Genomic DNA, 23,152 nt, shown 5'->3' with positions numbered 1-23,152 from the left:
GCGGGTGAATCACTTGAGCCCAGGAGATCGAGACAGCCTGGGCAACATAGTGAGACCCTGTCTCTATTTAAAGAAAAAAAAAAAAAAAGAAGGGAAAAGAAGAGGAAGGGAGGGGAGGGGAGGGGAGGGGAAGGAAGGGAGAAAAAAGAAAAGAAAGAAAAGAAAAGAAAGAAAAAAATCTCAATTATCCTTATTGTCATAGAAATCCAAAATTAGCTGTTCAACCTGCTTCCCACTGGCCCCAGTGCCAGGGTCAAAAACCAGAAGTCTCTTGTGCCCAAAGCTTGATGGCTTCACCAGTGAATTCTACCAAACATTTAAGGAAGAATGAATGCCAATCCTTCCCAAACTTTTCCAGAATACTGAAGAGGAGATAACACTTCCTAACTCATTCTATGAGGCCAGCATTACCCTGATATCAAAGTCAGACAAAGACATTATAAGAAAAAAAAAAAAAAGACTACAGAGAAATATCCCTTATGAACACTGATATTTAAAAATTATCAAAAAAATTAGCAAACTGCATTCAGTAGCATATTAAAAGGATTATATACCATGACCAAGTGACATTTATTCCTGGAATGCAAGGATGATTCAACATATAAAAATCAATAAATATACCACTTCACAAAAAAAAGAAAAAAACCCACACGATCATCTTAATTGATGCAGAAAACGATTTGACAAAATTAAAAAAAAATAGGAATAGAAGGAAATTACCTAAACATAATAAAAGCCATATATGAAAAACCCACAATGAACATCACACTCAATAGTAAAAGACTGAAAGCTTTTCCTCTGGAATTAGGAACAAGGCAAGAATGTCCACTTTTGACACTTTTATTCAACAGAGTACTGGAAGTTCTGCCAGAGGGATTAGGCAAAAAAAGAAATAAAAGGCATCCAAACTGGAAAGAAAGAAGTAAAATTATAAGTTTGCAGATGATATTATCTTATATGTAGAAAACGCTAAAGCTCCCACACCAAAAAAAAGGGGCTAACAAATGAATTCAGCAAAATGGCAGGATACAAAGTCAACACATAAAAATCAGTCACATTGGCCAGGTGCGGTGGCTCATGCCTGTAATCCCAGCACTTTGGGAGGCTGAGGCAGGTGGATCATGAGGTCAGGAGTTTGAGACCAGCCTGGCCAACATGGTGAAAGCCCGTCTCTACTAAAAAGTACAAATATTAGCCAGGTGTGGTGGCACACACCTGTAATCCCAGCTACTCATGAGGCTGAGGCAGGAGAATCACTTGAACCTGGGAGGCAGAGGGTGCAGTGAGCCGAGATCGTGCCATTGTACTCCAGCCTGGGCAACAGAGCAAGACTCTGTCTCAAAAAAAAAAAAAAATCAGTTGCATTTCTATACACTAACGTTGAACATTCTGAAAAGGAAATTACAAAAATAATTCCATTGACAATAGTGTCAAAAAAAGAGTAAAATACTTGGGAATTAACCAAAGAGGACATTATGCTAAGTGACATAAGCCAGTTACCAAAAGACAAACATATGATTCCACTTGCATGAGGTAGAATAATCAAAATCATAAAGACAGAAAGTAGAATGGGGGTTTCCAGGGGTTGGAGGGAGAGGGGAGTGGGAGTTATTGTTTAATGGGTATAGTTTCAATTTTACAAGATGAATGGATAGTGGTGATGGTTGCACATTATGAACATATTTACTACCACTGAACCATACACTTAAAAATGGTTTCGATGGTAAATTTTATGTTATGTGTATTTCACTACAAGAAAAATTTTTTGAAAAAAAGAAAAAACAGGAATCCCTGAACCAAAGACAAAGGGCAAGCATTTCCCCCACTTTATGCAAGTGCTCACTGTACAAAATGTGGGCAGCATAGACATATGAAAGGAAATTAAAATCACCTACAAAATCCCAGTACCCAGAAATAATCACCATTAAGATTTTAATGTATTTTGGCCAGGCATGGTGGCTCTCGCCTCTAATCCCAGCATTTTGGGAAGCCGAGGGGGATGGATCACCTGAGGTCAGGAGTTCGAGACCAGCCTGACCAACATGGTGAAACCCTGTCTCCACTAAAAATACAAAAATCAGCTGGGCATGGTGGCGGGCACCTATAATCCCAGCTACTCGGGAGGCTGAGGCAGGAGAATTGCTGGTACTTGGGAGGCGGAGGTTGCAGTGAACCAAGATCACGTCACTGCACTCCAGCCTGGGAGACAGAGTGAGACTCTGTCTCAAAAAAAAATTTTAAATAAATAAATAAATAAACAAATCATGGTGAATCCAAAGAAATACACTGCAGCCAGTGGCAGATTTACTGGTGAAGTTCATGAAGCTCAAGGCTAAGTTCAAGTTTAAGTTCAAGGTTTTAGGAAAGAACTAGTAAGTTCTGGTGACTTTTGTAATTGTCAGATTTATAAATTTTGAAATTTGTTGTCACTTTTTTCTCATTCTAAATAAATATTTACTTTTGTACCTAATTTTTTATAATTTTGTGCATTTTTCTTGCAAAAGTTTCAGGCTCCAGAAAACCTAGATAGGCCCCTATATAAAGCTATTAAAAAGAATGAAGTGGTATACCCAAAGGACTATAAATCATGCTGCTATAAAGACACATGCACACGTATGTTTATTGCGGCATTATTCACAATAGCAAAGACTTGGAACCAACCCAAATGTCCAACAATGATAGACTGGATTAAGAAAATGTGGCACATATACACCATGGAATACTATGCAGCCATAAAAAATGATGAGTTCATGTCCTTTGTAGGGACATGGATGAAACTGGAAATCATCATTCTCAGTAAACTATCGCAAGAACAAAAAACCAAACACCGCATATTCTCACTCATAGGTGGGAATTGAACAATGAGAACACATGGACACAGGAAGGGGAACATCACACTCTGGGGACTATTGTGGGGTGGGGGGAGGGGGGAGGGATAGCATTGGGAGATACACCTAATGCTAGATGACGAGTTAGTGGGTGCAGCGCACCAGCATGGCACATGTATACATATGTAACTAACCTGCACATTGTGCACATGTACCCTAAAACTTAAAGTATAATAAAAAAAAAAAAAAAGAATGAAGTGGATAGATTATTGTGTGCTGAGAGGAAAAACTATCCACCACAAATTGCAAGGTTTGAAAAAAAAAAGCAAACAGCTAAATAAACAATAGTTTCAAATGTTCTCAGTTTTGTTTGAAAAATCAAAACCATAAAAAAAAATTTAACGTGCACACAACTTTCACAGTAGTCATTAACTGTCATTTTAAAGGATGTGCTTTAAATTTTGTCATAAGCACATTCCAATGATTAAGCATTTTTCTAAAATGTGGTTCCTCATAACTGCACAGGATTCACCAAAGTGATGCACCACAAATTTCTCCCATGTCTGAGCTGGGGAAAAGCTGCGGCATCCTTCCCAGCCATTCCTTTGCCAGCCCTGGGATGGTGAGAGCAGTTAGGGTGAAGGCGAATGAGCGCCCAGGACTTCAGCAGGACTGGAGAGGGGCTACCTGCTGAGAGCACGGGGTCAACTGCGTAGCCAGCATCCGGTGCTCACAGTGAGAAAAGCACAGTCAGAATGGTGGCCCTAGGCAGGACAGAGCCGTGTGGCTGCAAGGGACAGGTAACCAACACTATTCCTTTTGCACTCTGCATCCAGCCCCCTCCAATACATTGCCCTGCTCATTTTGGAAAGAGCTGCTGGACTGAAGGTGAGCATTTCAGTCTCACTCAGCCCAGGAATCCCAGATAGTATCTCAACCACAGGGGGTTAATGGCCTCCCTGTGGGTCCCTTCAGAAGAAGCCATGGCAGCTACTCACGGGCTAAACTTCATGTAACTTGGAGCAATTTTCTACTGCCTGCCATCTGGTCCTCCCTACTGGGGAGATGGCCAGGGGCAAGGGCTTCATCTAAAGACTGTCAGGGGCTGGGCGCCATGGCTCACGCCTGTAATCCCAACACTTTGGGAGGCCGAGGCAGGAGGATCACTTGAGGCCGGGAGTTCAAGACAAGCCTGGACAACATGGCAAAACCCCATCTCCACTAAAAACCCAAAATTAGCTAGGCGTGGTGGCTTACGCCTGTAATGCCAGCACTTTGGAAAGTTGAGGCAGGAGGATCACTTAAGGTCAGGAGTTCAAGACCAGCCTGGACAACATGGTGAAACTCTGTCTCCATTAAAAACACAAAATTAGCCAGGTGTGGTGGCACACACCTGTAATCCCAGCTACTCAGGAGGTTGAGGCACGAGAATCACTTGAACCCAGGAGACAGAGGTGGCAGTGAGCTGAGATCGCGCCACTGCACTCCAGCCTGGACAACAGAGTGAGACTCCATCTCAAAAATAAATAAATAAGTAAAATTAAAAATAAAGACTGTCAGGGACACAGCTGGGTCTGGATCTGCATCCTGGACTCCTTCCTAGTGCTCTTTCTGCCATGCCTCACAGTCTTCTGGGATGGCCAGACAGAAATAATGGGAAGGAAGACCCAACAGGTAAGACCCCCACCCACTCCCTGTCTGGTGTCCTTACCCCAGCCCACCCAAGCCTCTCTTCCACTAAGGAAAGGCTGAGATCAGAGGTGACCCGAGCACTCTGGACCCTCTCCAGGGCACCACCCTAAAATGCTTCACTGTGCCCACAAGTGCCCCAGAGAGAAGGGACCCTGCTCCTCAAGGAGTGGTGCGGGTGGGAGACAGTACATCTTGAAGCCAGGGGTGAGGGTCAGCATCCAGAGGGGGCACACACACACACACACACACACACACACACACAGCCCTGCCAGCCACAGTGCCTCAAATCTCATCAACAGACATTCAATCTTTTGCATGCAATTCTGTGGCCAAAAATTCAATCAAGATTCATGACACAAATCCTTATTACACGCAGATCACCAGGCCACGTAAAAAGCCCAAGGAATTCCCAACAGTGGCAGCACAAAAACTTAAAAGAACTTGAACTTCGAAAACAAATAGACCTAGAATCAGGCCCTGGCTCTGCCATTTTCTGGCCATAAGAATCTTGGGCAAGTCACTTCACCTCATTGGGCCTGTTTCTTCAGCCATAAAATGGGAATAATAATAATAGTACATTCTTTTCAGAGGTATTAAACATTCTTTTCACATACATTCTTTTCAGATGTATTAAATAAACAAAAATCCCTCATAAATAAATAATAATAGTACATACTTCCCAGGGCTGTTTGATGGACAAAATAAAAACAACACATGTAGCTGGGCATGGTGGCTTATGCCTGTAATCCCAGCACTTTGGGAGGCCAAGGCAGGAGGATCGCTTGAGCCCAGAAGGTCAAGACTAGCCTGGGCAACATAAGGAGACTCCATCTCTATAAATATATATTTTTTTAATCAGCCAGGCACAGTAGCACACACCTGTGGTCCCAGCTGTTAATACTCAGAAGGCTGAGGTGGGAGAATCGCTTGAGCCTGGGAAGTGGAGGCTACAGTGAGCCGTGATTGCGCCACTGCACTCCAGCCTGGACAAGAGAGCTGAGATTCTGTCTCAAAAAACAAAAAATAACACATGTAAACCATTAAGTTCATTGTCTGGCAGATATTGAGAGCTCAATAATTACTAGCTACCACTGAAACATAATGCAACATAGCAAAAGCTTTCCAGGAGTATGTTTCTAATCCTAGGGTTTTATATCTGGAAATAGACAAGAGATCCAAAATTTATGTACAAGGGTATTCATTGCAATGCTTTCTATAAAGGCAAAACCCAGCGGCAGCAGATAGCTATACAGACTCTGTGCAGTGGACCCAGGACATGATGTGACTAGTGAAAGGAATGCCATGGCTCCGTAAACACCGTCATGAAGAGATGCCTGTGAGGAGTCAAGTGAAAAACAGCAAGTCCCGGAATAATACATGCAATATGATATTATCCGGTGAAAAATATCTAGATTTACATATATACATTCATACATGTATGTACTTGTATATGCACAAAAAAATTCTAGAAGGCTACAACACGTCTTAACGCAATTACCTCTGGAGGCTGAGGAGGGAGACAGCCATTCTTTTACTTTATACACTCGTATAAAGTTTGATTTTTTTTCATAGGTGGTGGTGGTGGTGGTGGTGGTGGTGGTGGTGGTGGTGGTGGTGGTGGTGGTGGTGGTGGTGGTGGTGTTTTGGAGGCGAGTCTCACTGTGTCACCCAGGCTGGAGTGCAGTGGCACGATCTCAGCTCACTGCAACCTCCGCCTCCCAGGTTCAATCATTTCTCCTGCCTCTGCCTCCCGACTAGCTGGGACTACAGGAGTATGCTGCCACCCCTGGCTAATTTTTTGTATTTTAGTAGAGACGGGGTTTCACCGTGTTGCCCAGGCTGGTTTCGAACTCCTGAGCTCAGGCAATCTGCCCACCTCAGCCCCCCAAAGTGCTAGGATTACAGGCACGAGCCATTGCACCGGGCCAGGTTTGTTTGTTTGTTTAAGAGACAAGGTCTAGCTGTCTTGCCCAGGCTGGAGTGCAGTGGCACAATCACAGCTCACTGCATCCTTGACCTCCCAGACTCAAGTGATTCTCCCAACTCAGCCTCCCAAGCAGCTGGGTGCACCGTGCACACTATCAAACCTGGCTAATTTTTTAAATTTTTTGTAGAGATGAGGTCTCATCATGTTGCCCAAGCTGGTCTAGAACTCCTGGGCTCAAGTAGTCCTCCCACATTGGCCTCCTAAAGGACTGGGATTACAGTTGTGAGCCACTGCTCTCGGCGTGAATTTTTTTAGTTTTAATTAAGGACATGTATCACTTTCTAATTAGAGGAAGAAAGTATCAGAGAGAGATACAGAGAGAGAGAGAGAGAGAGAGAAGTGCTCATTCTCGAACATTCCACGCCAGCTCTCCCATGTGGGCCCTTGCACCTACCTTCTCTGCCTGCATCACCCTCCTTCCAAATAACTGCAGGCCATGTTTCCTCACTTCCTTCAGGCTCTATGCAGATGCCACCTCCTTTGTGAATCCCTCCCTGACCAGCCTATTCATAAAACAGCAATGCCATCTCCTCCCATGTCCGTTCTCCCTGCCATCTTCCCGGCTTTCTTGTCCTCCATTGTCCTCACTCACTCTGTGACATGCCCTTTATTTTATTTACTGGTTAATTGTCTATCTCGCCCCAACTAGAATGACAGCTCCAGAGGTCAGGGGCTCGATATCTTTCATTCACTGCTCCTTCCCCAGCGGCTGGCATGTAGCGAATGCCTCTGTCCTGACAACACTAGGTCACCAGCCCGAAAGATCAAGCTTTGAGCCATCTACCTTGACTTCACAGATTTAAAGGGATGGGATCTGTGGGCAGTTCTGTTTCCAAGAATCCGTCCTCTCAATATATTCACACTAGTGCCCAGAAATGTACGTGCAAGAATGTAAAATGCTGTGCTGCTCCTAAAAGCTAAAAACTGGAACTAACCCATAGACCTATTCATAGAGGACCAGCTTCACAGTTCCTGATACATCCAAGTTATGCATCAGTGGGCAGTTGTTAAAAAGAATAAGATGGCCGGGTGTGGTGGCTCATGCCTGTAATCCCAGCACTTTGGGAAGCCGAGGCCGGTGGATCACCTGAGGTCAGGAGTTCGAGACCAGCCTGGCCAACATGGTGAAACCCCGACTCTACTAGAAATACAAAAAGCAGCTGGGCGTGGTGGCACATGCTTATGGTCTCAGCTACTCCGGAGGCTGAGGCAGGAGAATCACTTGAACTCAGGACGCAGAGGTGCAGTGAGCTGATATTGCACCACTGCACGCCAGCCTGGGTGACAGAGCAAGACTCCGTCTCAAAAAAAAAAAAAAAAAAAAGAATAAGGTAACAAAAGAATAAGATGAATCTAAATCCCTCTCATGAAAGTATATCCATGCTATAGACTTACAGAAAAAAGCATATGGCAGGACATAGCTATCATTTTATATTACTAGTCAAAAAAAAAAAAAAGTACAAGGCTAAAACCAACCTGTTAGCAGCAACTGCTGCTGTTGAGAGTGGGATGGCATAGGGTGAGTGAGACATAAGGGACTTTTATTTTTATTGTTTCATTTACATACACTTCCTTTTTTATTATAGTTAAACTAGTATTATTACTTTTAAAAGTTATTTAAGGTATTTTTTTAAAGAGAAGGAAGAGGCTGGGTATAATGGTTCACATCTGTAATCCCAACACTTTGGGAGGCTGAGCCAGGAGGATCACTTGAGCCCAGGAGTTCGAGACCAGCATGGGCAGCATAGTGAGACCCCATCTCTACAAACACACACACACACACACACACACACACACACACACACACAAAATAGCTGGGCATAATGGTGCATGCCTATAGTCCCAGCTACTCACAAGGCTGAGGTGGGAGGATCACTTCAGCCCAGGAGTTAAGGCTGTAATGAGCTGTGATCACACCACTGTACTCTAGCCTGGGTGACAGTGAGACCCTGTCTCAAGAAAAAAAAAAAAAAGGAGAGAGAAATAATCAGAACCTGGAAGAGAGTGTGCAGCCACTCCTGCTCTCCCTCCCAACACTGCAAAACCCAGCTCTCAGGGTACTGCCCTCTTGTTCTCAAGTCCTGGTGCCTGGAGCTGGGTGATGGGGCAGGCCAGCCACACCCTAACTCAACTATGATTTGTATTTTCAGGACGGGGAGTCAGTATCACAGCGAGGGGTGTCCAGGGTCAGAAAGGGGAAGGTACAGGAGGAAGAACAAAGATGAACCCATACCCAACTCGTATTCGGTATAAAACACCCTTCCAGTTAACAGGAGGGCATTCTAACTAGAGTCTGGAGATGCCCCTTCTCCTACCTCCCTACCTCCCCTCCCAGAGGGGACACTGCTACCCCCAATCCAGAGGGGACACTGCTCACTTCCCTAGGCACCCCAACTCCACCTCCTGGGGAGCTGATATGGTTTGGCTGTGTCCCCACTCAAATCTCAACTTGAACGGTATCTCCCAGAATTCCCCCGTGTTGTGGGAGGGACCAAGAGGGAGGTAACTGAATCATGGGGGCTGGTCTTTCCCATGCCATTCTCATGATAGTGAATAAGTCTCAACAAGATCTGATGGGTTTATCAGGGGTTTCCGCTTTTGCTGCTTCTCATTTTCTCTTGCTGCTGCCATGTAAGAAGCACCTTTAGCCTCCCGCCATGATTGTGAGGTCTTCCCCAGCCATGTGGAACTATAAGTCCAGTTAAACCCCTTTTTCTTCCCAGTCTCGGGTATGCCTTTATCAGCTGCATGAAAATGAATTAATACAGGAGCTCTCCCCAGACACCGCAGCCCTGACTCCAGTATCCTGAGCATCTCCATCCTCTCCAAGATGCCTTCCGGGCACTGGGGAGAATCAGGCCGGGCCCCGAGCCCAGGCCCCCGAGCCCCATCCTGACCACCCAATCCTGACCGCCCACTCCCCAGCTCATATCCCTCTCCCTGGCTGATCACGGCCAACCTTCTCCACCGAGGCATTGGATTGAACCAACATATTCTTCCGCAATTCTCCGTTTCTCGTTTCATCCTCTTTGTAAATGGACTGTTTGCTGTGGATCTTGCTTGACTGCCTGGATGTGCCAGAAGCACTGGAAGGTTTCTGGAAAGAAAGATGGGCACCCAAGTCACCATGAGGGTGTTTCCCTTCCCCATGGGGGACCAGAGACCAGAGGAAGATGATAAAAGAGCGGCACTCCCGAGCCCCCGCAGTAGGTACACTGCCCTGGGAAAAGCAGCGCTCAGTGGATCCCGGAAACCTCCACTTTAAGTTCCCAGCAATTTTGCTAGAGCAAAATTGGGGCAGAGACTTGAGTTTGCCTCTGGGGAAGACCCTTCCTTTGTCCTGGAAGAGACCATCCTGGTTAAAAATGAGGATAAAGGTCGGTCGTGGTGGTTCACACCTGTAATTCCAGCACTTTGGGAGGCTCAGGCGGGCAGATAATTTCAGGCCAGGAGTCTGAGACCAGCCTGGCCAACATGGTGAAACCCCGCCTCCAATAAAAATACAAAAAATTTAGCCAGGCATAGTTGTGCACACCTGTAATCCCAGCTACTAGGGAAGCTGAGGCAGGAGAATTGCTTGAACCCGGGAGACGGAGGTTGCACTGAGCGAAGACCATGCCACTGCACTCTAGCCTGGGTGACAGAGTGAGACTCCATCTCAAAAAATAAAAATAAAAATAAGGATAGAGGGGCAAATATACCTATGCACCCATTTCCCTAGAAGATTTGAAAGCAGTGGTGTAACCTCTGATAACTCAAAGATGGTATGAGTGTCTTATGGTCAAGTGTACACGTCTTACAGCAAAATTATATCCTAGCAGACCACGTTGGATCTAGGTCTAGACTGCCCTATGCCTAGCAATTATTGCGTGTTTGGGGACGGTGGTGTTTCTCACTCAAGCCTCAGCTCCCAGGAATGGAAATCAGATTTTGACTACGAGAACAATCTCACTGGTTCCTCCTGCCCCATACAAGAGATTATTGCACTGATTGTTGGAATACTGTACTCACTGCTGAAAGTTCAAAGGCAAGCCATCCCCTGCAAGTAGGGAAAGAATAACTCCTCCTGCTCTTTCTCCCTACTCCCCGCAAAATAGAACTGTCAGACATTCTTGGAAGGGTTAGTTCTGGGGCAGAGATGAGGCTCAGAGGAGGAGGAAAGTGGTTTGTCTGTGTCTGGGTCTCAGACTCTTACAGCCTGGTCTCCAAGCAGGTGAGGCCCCCATGGCTCCCTCTGCACCTGGGCCAAGGTCAGGTGACTTGCGCTTGAGGACTGAGAATGCAGCCCAGGATCTAACATCCAATTTTAGGTTTTCAGGGTTGTGTTCTCTTTGGGTCCTGCCTTTCAGCTTTCAGACTTTTAGGGCTGGTATTAGCCATGCCCTGGAAAGGGAGCTAGCCACAGCTCCAGGATAGATACATTGGGACTAAAACCAGAGGGTGCCCTGCCCAGGCCCACAATGCTCAAAACAAGTGAGTTGAGGGACCTAAAGGCACTTTGGAAAAAGTACATCCCAATAAGAAAACACACACACAGACGGTGTGTGAATGCCGGCGGCTAGAGAGTGAGGGTAGCCTTCTGGTTGGGCTCTCGCTCCCACCTGCTGGGGCACAGGCCTGTCTGGCTCCTTGTCTCTCGGGCACCGCATCACTGGGGGAGCCGACACCAGACTCTGCCTCAGGTTGGTATTGGCCACAGACTCGGGGCTGAGACTGGAGAGCTTCCTGGAGGTCTTGTATGCCCACTTCTCCCACTCCACACAGGGTCTGCTGGGCCTGTGGCTCTCAGCCAGGCAGTTGTTCACATCTTGCACCTGTACCAAGAAGAAAGCAGCCCCTAAGGCACTGCAATGTCCTAGAGGTAAATTCAGGACTGCCCCAGATCAATGCCAACACCACAGGGCCCTCCAGCCCCGCAGGGCTTGCTTCCCAGAAACCTAGCCCCCTTAAAGGCATCAGACCAGAGCTTCTAACCCCATTCCTGGCCAGCTGCAATGCCCTGAGTACCCACAGGCAGGACACTGCTCCCATGAGGAACTCAGTCTTCTCATCTGTAAAATGGACAGTGGTTTCCAAATATTTTTGAGGCTACCTTTAATCTCAACGGAAGCTCCAAAGCATAAAACAGATAAAAAGCTGAGCTATTCTGGGGGAAACCCCACCTACCAGAGCCCCCCCTGTAGTAGCTTCCAAGCATCTCTCTCCAATACATTTGGAAAACCACTGGATGAGGCGGCCCCTAAGGTCCCTTCCTGCTTTGATCTGCTGAGATATGGGAATTTGGAGACTGTATGGGTTTCCTAAGTCCCTACTGGGGAGCCCAGAGTGGTAATGTGTAGTAGCAATGGGAAAGGAGTGAGTAATCTACTAAAGATGGAGGACCAGCACTGCCAGCCTCTGAAGTCAGACTGCCTGGGTTTGGGTCTACTCCTTCTTGGCTGTGTGACCTTAGGCAAGGTGCTTAACCTCCGTGTGCCTCCATTTTCTCATCTGTCCAATGAGAATAATTACAGAAACTACCACCTACCTAACCAAGCTCCCCACCCCATCCAGAACATGTCACCATCATCCCTCCTGCTTCCCAGGGTGCTCCCCACCCTCCCTGCCCCACAAGATTCTGGTTCACAGCTGAGAGAAGGGTGGGAGGAGAGTGTGCTCCTGTTAACATACCCTCTTGGGCTGCAAGGGCAAGGGGCTCCTAGAGGCATTGAAGTTGAAGATGGGCTTGAGTGTGCTGGTGTTCCAGAAGAGGATGTCCCCACTGTAGGAGGAGGTCCCAAGGAACTGGTTCTGGTACTTGGCCATGCTCAGGATGTCCTCCGTGTGGTAGGTCTGCCAGTGGTAGCACAAGAGCACCAGCTTGGTCTTGTGGAACCTGTGCATATGGCCAGAGGCAGGAGGGCTGAGAGCTCCGCCTGTAATGCTCCATCCATTGGGGAAGCACTGGAGCCTTGAGGATTCTGGGAGCCGACTCAGAGGAGGATACTCTCAGGTGTCGGAGCTGGGCTGAAGCCATGTCCCATTGACCTCATTTACTAAGCGCTTACTACATGCTTTCTACAAAGGCCCTGTTGTAGGAGCTTTACATAAACTAATCTTACAGATAGTCAATATGTAATACACCCCCAGTCAGACACCTAGGTAAGGATTAAGGTTTAAAGGAGGGGGACATTGTGGCCTTACAGAGGTCCCTAAAAGGAAAGGGACCTTGAACATAGTGTGCCTTCTGCCTGGAATGCTCATCCTACCCTAAAGACTTCACAGAGACCCTTCCTTCTCACGCTTCAGATTGCACTCCACCCACAACACCCTCACTGAGCCTTTCCTGACCACCGCCCCCAAGAAGAAATCAGGTTTCCACCCATTCAACCCCCATAGAAACTCCTACTTTTTTTTCACAGCACTGAATATACTTTATAATTATAAATGAAAGTATTAATATTTGATTAGTACCTGCCTTCTTGATACAAACTGAATATTCATATTCTCCAAAAATTTATGTTAAAACCTAATCCTCAATGTGAGAGTATCTGAAGGTGTGGCCTTTGGAAGGTTATTAGGACAGAAGGGCAAAACCCTCATAAATGGAATCAGTGCCTTTATAAAAGAGGTCCTAGGCTAGGCATGGTGGCTCATGCCTATAATCCCAGCACTTTGAGGGGCCAAGGAAGGAAAATCGTTTGAGGCCAGGAGTTCAAGACCAGCTTGGGCAACAGAGCAAGACCACATCTCTACAAAAAAAAATTTTAATTAGCCAGGCATAGTGACACACACTTGTAGTCCTAGCTATTCAGGAGGCTGAGGCAGGAGGATCACTTGAGCCCAGGAGTTCAAGGCTGCAGTGAGCTGTAATTATGCCACTGCACTCCAGCCTAGGCAATAGAGCAAGATCCTGTCTCTTAAAAAACTAAAACAAAAATAAGAGGCCCAGAGAGATTCCTTGTCCTCTCTACCATGTGAGAAAATGGCCATCTATGAACCAGGAAGTGGCCCTCACCAGTCACTGAATTTGCCAGTGCTTTGATCTAAGAATTTCCTCCAGGACTATAAGAAATAATTTTCTGTTGTTATAAGCCACCTACTCTATGGTATTCTGTTATAACAGCCTGAGTGAACGAAGACAGAAACTGGTACCAGGAGTTGGGTGTTATTGAAACAAACACCTAAAAATGTGGGAAGTGGCTTTAGAACTAGGTAATAGCAGCTGGGCAGGGTGGCTCATGCCTGTAATCCCAGCACTTTGGGAACTGAGACAGGTGGATCACTTGAGGCCAGGAGTTCAAGACCAGCCTGGCCAACATGATGAAACCCTGTCTCTACTAAAAATACAAAAAATTAGCCAGGTGTAGTGGCACACACTTATAATCCCAGCTACCCGGGAAGCAGAAGCACGAGAATCACTTGAACCCGGGACGTGGAGGTTGCAGTGAGCCAAGACTGCACCACTGCACTCCAGCCTGGGCCATAAAACAAGACTCTGTCTTAAAAAAAAAAAAAAAAAAAGTAGGTGATAGGTAGAGGATGGATGGTCCATGCTAGAAAAAGCTTGCATTGCTATGCATAGACCATTAAGGGTGATTCCAGTGAGGGCCTAGAAAGAAAAGAGGACAGATGCAGAGAAAGCCTCAATATTCTTAGAGAATACCTAAGTAATCCTGAACAGAATTTTGGTAGAAATATGGATGTTAAAGACCATTCTGGTGAAGTCTCTGGTGAAGAAATGAGAAACATGTTATTGGAAACTAGAGGAAAGGTCATAATTGTTACAAAATGGCAAAGAACTTGCTGAATTATATTTGTGTTCTAGTGTTTTGAGACAGGTAGAACTTGCAAGATAAGAAATTGGATATTTGACTGAGCAAATTTCTATGTAACATATTGAAGGAGTTCCTGGTTTCTCCTGACAACTTATAATAAAATGCAACAAGAGACAAATGGTTTAAAGACCAAACTGTTAATCAAAAAGGAAGCAGAATCCAGGAGCAGTGGTACATGCCTGTAACCCAGTACTTTGGGAGGCCAAGACAGGAGGATTGCTTGAAACCGAGTTTAAGACCAGCCTGGGCAACATAGCAAGACCCCATCTCTATAAAAAAAATTTTTTTTTAATTAGCAAGGCATGGTGGCATGTGCCTGTAGTTCTAGCTACTCTGGAGGCTGGCGTGGGAGGATCTCTTGAGCCTAGGAGCTGAGGCTGCAGTGAGCTATAATCACATGACTACAGTCCAGCCTGGGTGACAGAGTGAGATTCCATGTCTTAAAAAAAAAAATGGAAGCAGAACTTAAAAGATTCATCCTATCCATATAGAAAGGAATGAGAAAGGCTGTTCAGGAAAGAACATTGATATGGTTTGGCTCTGTGTCCCCACCCAAACCTCATCTTGAATTGTAATCCCCATATGTTGAGGGAGGGACCTGGTAGGAGGTGAGTGGATCATGGGGGCAGTTTCCCTCATGCTGTTCTCGTGATAGTGAGTGAGTTCTCACAAGATCTGATGATTTAAAAGTGGCAGTTTCCCTTGCACTCTCTCTCCTGCCACCATGTAAGATGTGCCTTGCTTCCCCTTCACCTTTAACTACGATTGTAAGTTTCCTGAGGCCCCCTCCTAGCCATGCAGAACTGTGAGTCAATTAAACCCTTTTTCGTCATAAATTACCCAGTCTCAGGCATTCTTTATAGCAGTGTGAAAACAAACTAATACAATCATTAAAGACATAGCCAAGCACTGTTTGATGAGATTAGTATGGATCAGCCAACCCAACAGAAGCCAGTGCTGTTCTCCAAGACAATGAAAGAATGACCCTGAAGGCAACTCAGAGATCATCAGGACTGTCCCTCCCATCACCAGCCCAGAGTACAAGGGCTCTGGGGGCAGAATGGTTTCAAGGGAATGGCCACCAGTGCCCATGGGACCACAGCACACTCTACCATCATCGCTTAACTTCACAGGCTCCATTCTTCATGCTCCTTGACCACTCTAGGTGTGGCTCCTGTGGACCATGGTACAGCATGGACTGCACTCAGCAGAGCTGGGAGGACATGGCTGCCTCCACCACCTAGATTTCAAAGGACAGGGTCTCCCAGCAGAGCCACAGCCTTGGAATTGCAGCCCCACAGGGCCAGGGGGCTCATGCAGGGAAGTGCCACAGGGGCAGGGCCCAGGCATAGAGCCACCATGGGGGCAAGGCTCCCCAAATCTGTAGGTGTAGGGCTGCCCAGAGTCTTAGGGTTCCAGTCGCTTGCCAGGCAAAGCTGCAGGGGCAGAATTGCCACCCCAGCAGGCCTGAAGGGCAGGGCAGCAAGCCAAAGAGGATTATCTTTGAGATTTAAGGTCTACTAGCATTTGCCCCGATGGATTTTTGACTTGCTCAGGACCTGTCCCTCCTTTCTTCTTTCCTATCTCTCCCTTGTGTCTATCCTATGCCTGTCCCACCATTCTATTTTGGAAGTACATAACGTGTTAGTATCACAGGTTCACAGCTAGAAGGGCATTTGCTTCAGAATGAATTGTAGCTTGAGACTCACCCATATTTTATTTAGGCGATATTTAGATGATATTTTGGACTTAGACATTAAAGTTGATACTGGAACAAGTTAAGACTTTTGGGCTATTAGGATGAAATGAATATATTTTGCATGAGAGAAGGACATGAATTTTGGGAAGTCAGGGATGGAATGCCATAGACTGAATTTTGCTCCCAAAATTCATATATTGAAACATAATCCCCAAGGCGAGGAAATTTGGAGGTGGGGCCTTGGGAGGCGATGACGTCACAAAAATGGAGCCCTCATGAATGGGATTAGTGCCCTTATAAAGGAGGCCCCAGAGAGATTTCTTACCCCTTCCACCATGTAAGGTTACAGTAAGAAGACAGCTGTCTATGAATCAGGAAGTAGGCCCTCACCAGGCACCAAATCTGCTGGCACCTTGTCTGGAACTTCCCCCATCTCCAGAACTCTGATAAATAAATTTATGTTGTTTATAAGCAACTCAGTCTATGATATTCTGTTACAGCAGCCCGAATGGACTAAGACATTCCCCCACTGAACTAGATACTCCAGGAGGACGAAGACTCCAATATTCTTGTTTATACCCATCCCAGGCACCTAGCAAAAGGCCAAGAATATATTAGCCTCAATGAATAATGAATAAATGGATGGATGAGCAGATGAAGCAATAGTCATTAACCACCACTAACTTCCTGCATGGTGTTCCAACCACCAGAAAAGCCAGAAATGGAGGAACCCATCTGGAGAGAGAACACGCAGCTACTGGAACCTACTCACCATACATGCTTTCTACTCACAGGAAATGAGTGATTCTCTTACTCCATCCTGTCACATAGAACACTTTGTTCATATGGATAATCCCACTAATCTGTTGAAGATGAAAGAAAACAGAACTTGAAAACTTCTCAGAGAAAATGGCTCTGAGCCCTAAATGTCTTCCTAAAGGTGCCAAGCAAGAAGTTAAATCTCTGGATGATGAAAATCACCTACAGGTGATACCACCATGTATTTGTCATCATGTTCTCACATCCTATTCCCTCATTTGATGGACTTAGGGGAGTGAGATAGGGTAGGCATCCATGTCCATTTTACAGCGAGGATAGCTGAGAAATGGGCAAGTGACCTGGCTAAGGTCAAGTCACTACTGAGTGATAGGATCTGGAGCAGTACTCAACCCCTGGCATCTTGGCTAAGTATACTTTCTTTCTTCTTCTTTTTTTTTTTTTGACAGAGTTTCACTCTTGCTGCCCAGGCTGGAGTGAGATGGCGGGATCTCGGCTCACTGCAGCCTCCGCCTCCCGGCTTGTCCTGCCTCAGCTTCCCGAGTAGCTGGGATTACAGGCAGCCACCACCACGCCTGGCTAATATTTTTTGTATTTTTAGCAGAGACGGGTGTTTCGCCATATTAGCCAGGCTGGTCTCGAACTCCTGGCCTCAGGTGATCCCCCTGCCTCGACCTCCCAAAGTGCTGAGATTACAGGCGTGAGCCACTGCCTGGCCAGCTAAGTACACTTTCTGAGTTGGTTAAAGGACTGTATCACAGAAGTTAGGGTGGAACTGCTGGCTTTGCCCTATGCCACTCCCATGGACTGGCCCTTTAATACCATCAGGCATTTCCCAAATAGGGGTGACCATGGGTGGCTGTGAATTAACTGATCCCGCTGCTAGAAATGCAATCCAAAGCTCCAGTATGTGGAATGAGAAGTGCTAGCAAATTTAAAGAGCAACAGTAGCTAACCTTAGTGGAAACCCATTAGTCCAGGCACTGTTACCTGTCTTCATTTCATGCATGAGGACACAGAGGCTCAGGGAGGTTTGAAGCCAGGCCACCTGACTATGATGAACACCCTTTCAGAGAGGTACAAAAAATAGTGCATCCCAGGGTCATAGGAGCTGTGCTTTGCTTCCCAAGACGCCGTCCTGGCTGTAATTGACAAGCAAGACTGACCTCCAGCTGTTCCGGACTGGGAAAGGTCAACAGGCATTTGCCAATGTTGTAGTTCCACATCTTCATTGTGCCATCCCGCAAACCTGTGAGCAGGCACCGCTCTGACTCATCCAGGGCCATGGCGGTCATCTCCACGTGCTGGCCCCCAGACACAGCAAACTCCATCGTCTTCCTGCCCGTCACGACCTCCCACACACTCACTGTGCCGCGCAGGCAGCCACTCACCACCTGTAGGGAGCACACAGCTGGGGGCTGCTGGAGAGGCCGGGGCCTCCACTCCCAAGGGTGGTCTCCAGCCTGCCTTGGCCCCTCCCCTCCAACCACTGAGAAAACAGACGTTCAGGGCCCCCTGCTACAGCATAAGCCACTTTTGAAAACAGGACCTCCTCTGCCCTGTATCACAGGGCAGTGCAAACTGGAACGTTTGGTGAAGCCCTGTTAACTCAGAAATGGCACTTATCAGGATCTAGCCAAAGAAAATAATCCCTATCTGGAAAAGACATTACTGAAACAACATTAATCATGACCACCCCGTCAAAAAAATAAGAAATAAACTAACTGCCCCCTAAGTAGGGAACTGTTGAGAATAAGGACAGCCCATGCCACTCAATGAAACATTTTGCCACCATGACCATTGTTATAATGCAAGAGTAGCAGGTAAGGCTGGGCACAGTGGCTTACGCCTGTAATCCTAAAACTTTGGGAGGCTGAGGAGGGTGGATCACTTGAGGTCAGAAGTTTGAGACCAGCCTGGCCAACATGCTGAAACCCTGTCTCTACTAAAAATACAAAAATTAGCTGGGGGTGGTGGTGCATGCCTATAGTCCCAGCTACTCGGGAGGCTGAGGCAGGAGAATCGCTTGAACCTGGGAGACAGAGACTGCAGTGAGCCAAGATCCCATTGCACTCCAGCCTGGGTGACAGAGCGAGACCCTGGCAAAAAAAAAAAAAAAAAAAAAAAAAAGTAGCAGGTGAGGTGGTTTCAGACCAACCCTCCCTACTGAGAAGATCTAGAAAAGTTGATAATTTTTTTAAATTTTAAACAAACTTTTTTAAGGTACTGAAGAGCCCTGAGGCAGTGAGAGATGGTGGTGGCAGGAGCCAGGATGGGAGAGAAGCCCAGAATGGTGAGCTCCAGCCTTGTGCAGCCCAAGGCCACCTCTGCAGCCGATGTGGCGCACCTGTCCAGAGCCTGGGCCAGACAAGAGGTCCCAGTGGGTGGGAGTGAGCAGAGGGCCTCAGGCAGCAGCCCCTCCTATCCTCACACCTCAGAAGCAACTCCTCATGCCCAGCTGCCCTGCCCAACCCAGAGACTCCACGCAGGACCAAGGTGCTCCCTGCTGCCTGGGCCTCCGTCCCTTCCTACAATGAAAAAAGCCAAGTTATGGCTTCCCTGCAAAGAGATGCCCAAGAACAGCACCCACTCTGGGAACCTAGGAAAGCGCCCCACAACTAGCACTCTGTCTCATACTCCACGTCAAGAAGGCCCGGTCCAGAGCTGACCCAAGGCGCTCAGCGAAGGGCATGAGGCTCAGAGGAGTTAGGCGATCCCATGGCTAATGGATGGAGCTCTGAGCTGATCCCACGCCAGCCCATCTGTAGAGCTGCTTTCTGTGTCTATCCTCCTGCCCCAGCACCACCATCAAGGCTGTAAGAGTTCCCAATGTGCCATGGGAGCTGACTACAGACCCAGGCACACAGGGAGGTCTGGTTCTGCCCCGTGTCACCTGGTGTTCCCGCCAGCCTCAGAGGCGAGCCCTGGGCCACTCACCTGCTTAAAGATCTTGCTGTAGAGGACAGCACACAGGGGTGAGCAATGAGTGGTCCTCTTCCTTGCTTTGATAGGCCCCTGGGCCTCTAAGTACCCTTTTAGGATCCCAATCTGTAGGTGAGGAAAGGGGCAGAGAGCTCGTCTGTCAGAAGGGCTCTGCTCACAGTGATGGGCCGCCGGGAAAAAACTTCCAATAAATCACGACATCAAGACATCCTGACCACATGCAGGCCTGATTCCAGCAAGACTCCAGGTTCCTCAGCAGGCCTGCAGATATCCCCACCCTACTCCATGGCCCCCGCTCCCTGAGACTGGGCCTTCCAAACCCTAGTGTTCCTAGAACCCCAAATTCTAAGTCCAAGGTCCCTTTCACCTTATAACTTCTGAGAAGCTGAAGCCTCAATCAGGTGTTCCCTCCGGGAAGCCCTCCCTGCCTCCCCCTTGCCCCAGGCGAGGCTAAGGATTCCTCTGTGCTCCAAAAAGCACAACTCTACCATAACACATAGCACTTTCTACCGAAATTATCTGTTTTTCTTCTACCCTGTAGGTTCCTAGAGAGATGGGACAGTGTCTTTGTCATATATTCTCTGTTCATGACAAAAGGCAGGGGGTTGATAAGGTTTGGTGCTCTGAAATGAACTTCAAAGGCCTATTTAATTCAGCAAATGCTGACCACCTGTCTGGCACTCAGCAAGGAGATAAAGGAACCCACTACCTTCTCAAGAAAACTGCTGTCTAGGGGAGGGCCAGCCAAGTGTGTAAGGATGACACATGTCACCGACCAGGGTGGCCCAGCCCACGGAGCGTGGGAGGCCTTGGTGGAGCTCAAGCACGAGTGGCCCCCGCATCTCTTTTCTGGGCTTCTGCTCCCATCTATGGGTTGTGGCTCAGCCTTGCAGCTCCCCAAGCCTCCACCTTATTGTGGGCCCCCTTACCCCCATCCTCCACAGGAAGCCCCTCGTGCTTGTCCCAATCTTTCCTGTCCTCCAGGGTCAGGACAGACCTCACAGGGGTTCCAGCTGAGTCCTGAGTCACAGATGGCCTTCCTATCTGTGACTCAGTTTCCCACAGGGTCTCTCCTGCAGAGACGCTGCTCGGACGTGGCCCCTGTTTCCCAAAGTTCATGACTTAGCAGGAAAAACAGTCATGTAATAGCGACAGGACAGAGTTATGAGGCTCATGACTGAGACAAGGAACGGGTCCAAGAAAACATGGAGGAAAGGCTCCTAACAAGCCTGAGGTTCAGGGTGGCTCCCAGAGGGAGAGGCTGAGGACACCTGAGTGGGGACAGTGCAGACAGCAGCAGCAGCTGCAGAGAGGGTGACAGGCTGGGGGCCTAGAAACAAGATTTCAGGAAATCCCAAGACACGGCCCCTCACAGGCCAGGCCACAGAGTCTAGCCGCTTCAGCAGTCCCAGGAGGGACAGAACGTGGCCACCCCTTGGGTGTCCCATGGGATTCAGACCCTGGCCCTCCACCTGCGGCCTCGACCCCACTCCCTCCTGGGACAGCACTCACTGAGTAGGTGCTGCAGATGAGGGTATTGTCCTTCTCGAAGAAGTAGGCACTGGTGATGGGGCAGTTTCCCAGAGCAAAAAACTTCCCACAGAAGGACTGGAGGCATATGTAGTCCAGCATGTCCCACACGCGAATATTCTGGGGGATGGGAAAAAGGCAAGACGCTGAGCATGGGTGCTCGGGGATGTAGCCGGCTCCTGAAGCCTCGGGGGTGCCTCCGGCGAACAAGGCCAGGGCACATCGTCCGTGCAAGCACTTCCAACACACACACATGGTGTTGGCACCGTCACACCCAGCAGCAGAGAGGCTACTCTTGTGCTCAGATAACCCAGGTACACAGTGAGTGAGGGCCGGGCACAGCTCCACCCCCAGCCTGCCCCCAGGCCTCCACCCTGTTGGAGCAGCTGAATTCACTGGCTGGGTACAAAAGCCAAGCCAGGCAGCACATGCTGGCCCCAGGCCCTCCCTTGCTGCCACTCCAGCCTGGGACACAGTCCGATAGTGGCTACCAACATAGTTGCCACAGTGGCCTGCCTGTCCCCAGAGGGGCCCCTCCCATTCCTCCCAGGTGAAGGAACTTTCCCTAGAGGGCCCCACAGAAGTCCCTCCAAGACCCTCACTTCTTGGAGGCATCCTCTGCCCATGGCCGACTGGGGACCTCAGCGAGACCGTCCCTGTCCCCATGCCCCCAGACTCAGACCCTTCATCAGAGGCGATGATCCAAGCTCCCAGGGCTTCTGGGAAAATTCCAGACAGGAGGGTGTGTGGATATGTTGGAGAGGGTGCTCCAGGTGACCCTGAGGACCCTGACAATTCTCCATCTCCAGAGTCCCAGAAAACGTAACCTGTCCCCTAAAGGAGGGACCCCAGCACTGTGGGCCCACAGCCCAGCAGACGGGGCAGCATCCTGAGCCTACAGCTGCAGAGGAGCACAGTGGCGGGTCCCAAGTGGGAGCCCTGGCATGTGGGAAAGGCCAAGCCCAGCCCTCATGGCCAGGCAGCCGAGGAGGGGTCACTAGAGCAACTGAGAGGTGCAGATCGAGGGCACGGGCAGCGCAGGGGAACGGCTGCCATGCATTGCACAACTCCCCTGCGCCAGACACTGCACTGCTGTTTTGCTGCTGGTTCTCTAAACCACTCAACAGCCCATTCTATGGATGGGGAGACTGAGGACTGAGGCTCAGAAAAGGGAAGGACTTGCCAGGGTCACAGAGTTAGAAGCCAGGCTGGGCTACCTGGGAACCCAGCTCTGGGGACATGCTCAGAGGTCCATGGCCGCCCTCACCTTCCTCCCACCCGGGGCCCCTCCTGCTAGGCCTTTGGCCAGATGTGGGGCCGTGGGCAGGGAGGTCATGCCATTTCTCTGGCCAGTGTGTTTCCCTGAGGAACAGAAGGAGTCAGGCGGACTGTCGGGGCGGACCTTGTCCTTGGAGACACTGATGAGGATGCTGTTGTTCCTGCTGTCCACAAGGATGTGCGTCACTGAGGTCTGGTGTCCCTTCATCAGCCACACGGGCCTCTTTGAGACAAAGGGGTTCCACAGGCGGATGAAGGCATCGTAGCCACCAGTCACTGTGGTCAAGACATCGGTGTCAGTCCCAGAGACCTCCATTGGGGACCTTCACCCACTGGTGAAGGTGGTGCCCAGAAGTGGGGACAAGAGCAGCAGGAGAGGAAGCCAGACAGAAGCCAGAAGCAGTGCAGCCCTCCCCCCAGCAGCTTCTGGGTGACATGAAGGTGACTTACCCAGGAAGTTCCTGTCTGGGCAGTAATCAAAGCAAAGAATCCCTTTCCTTAAATGCAGCACTGACAACCTACAATATCAAAGGAGTGAGGGCTGCAGGGCCGGGAGCAGTGGCCCCAAGGGAGCGTCTGAGACTGAGCCTGGGGTAGGAGG

The 23,152-nt window shown here is 48.4% G+C and overlaps 1 protein-coding gene across 1 annotated transcript in view; it reads right to left on the bottom strand.

Annotated features, from left to right (window-relative positions):
* The window catches only part of EFCAB8 (EF-hand calcium binding domain 8), a 103,317-nt gene that overhangs the window by 32,447 nt on the left and 47,718 nt on the right, over positions 1–23,152 (bottom strand). The window contains 9 exon segments of the mRNA XM_019016849.4: positions 9,467–9,604; positions 11,109–11,321; positions 12,178–12,382; positions 16,816–16,886; positions 17,967–18,194; positions 19,738–19,848; positions 21,256–21,393; positions 22,676–22,827; positions 23,002–23,069. Coding sequence (XP_018872394.4) covers positions 9,467–9,604; positions 11,109–11,321; positions 12,178–12,382; positions 16,816–16,886; positions 17,967–18,194; positions 19,738–19,848; positions 21,256–21,393; positions 22,676–22,827; positions 23,002–23,069 — 1,324 coding nt within the window.

The sequence above is a fragment of the Gorilla gorilla genome, chromosome 21 (assembly GCF_029281585.2).
Source record: "Gorilla gorilla gorilla isolate KB3781 chromosome 21, NHGRI_mGorGor1-v2.1_pri, whole genome shotgun sequence".
Lineage (NCBI taxonomy): Eukaryota > Metazoa > Chordata > Mammalia > Primates > Hominidae > Gorilla > Gorilla gorilla.
This window is presented reverse-complemented; position numbering and strand designations above follow the sequence as displayed.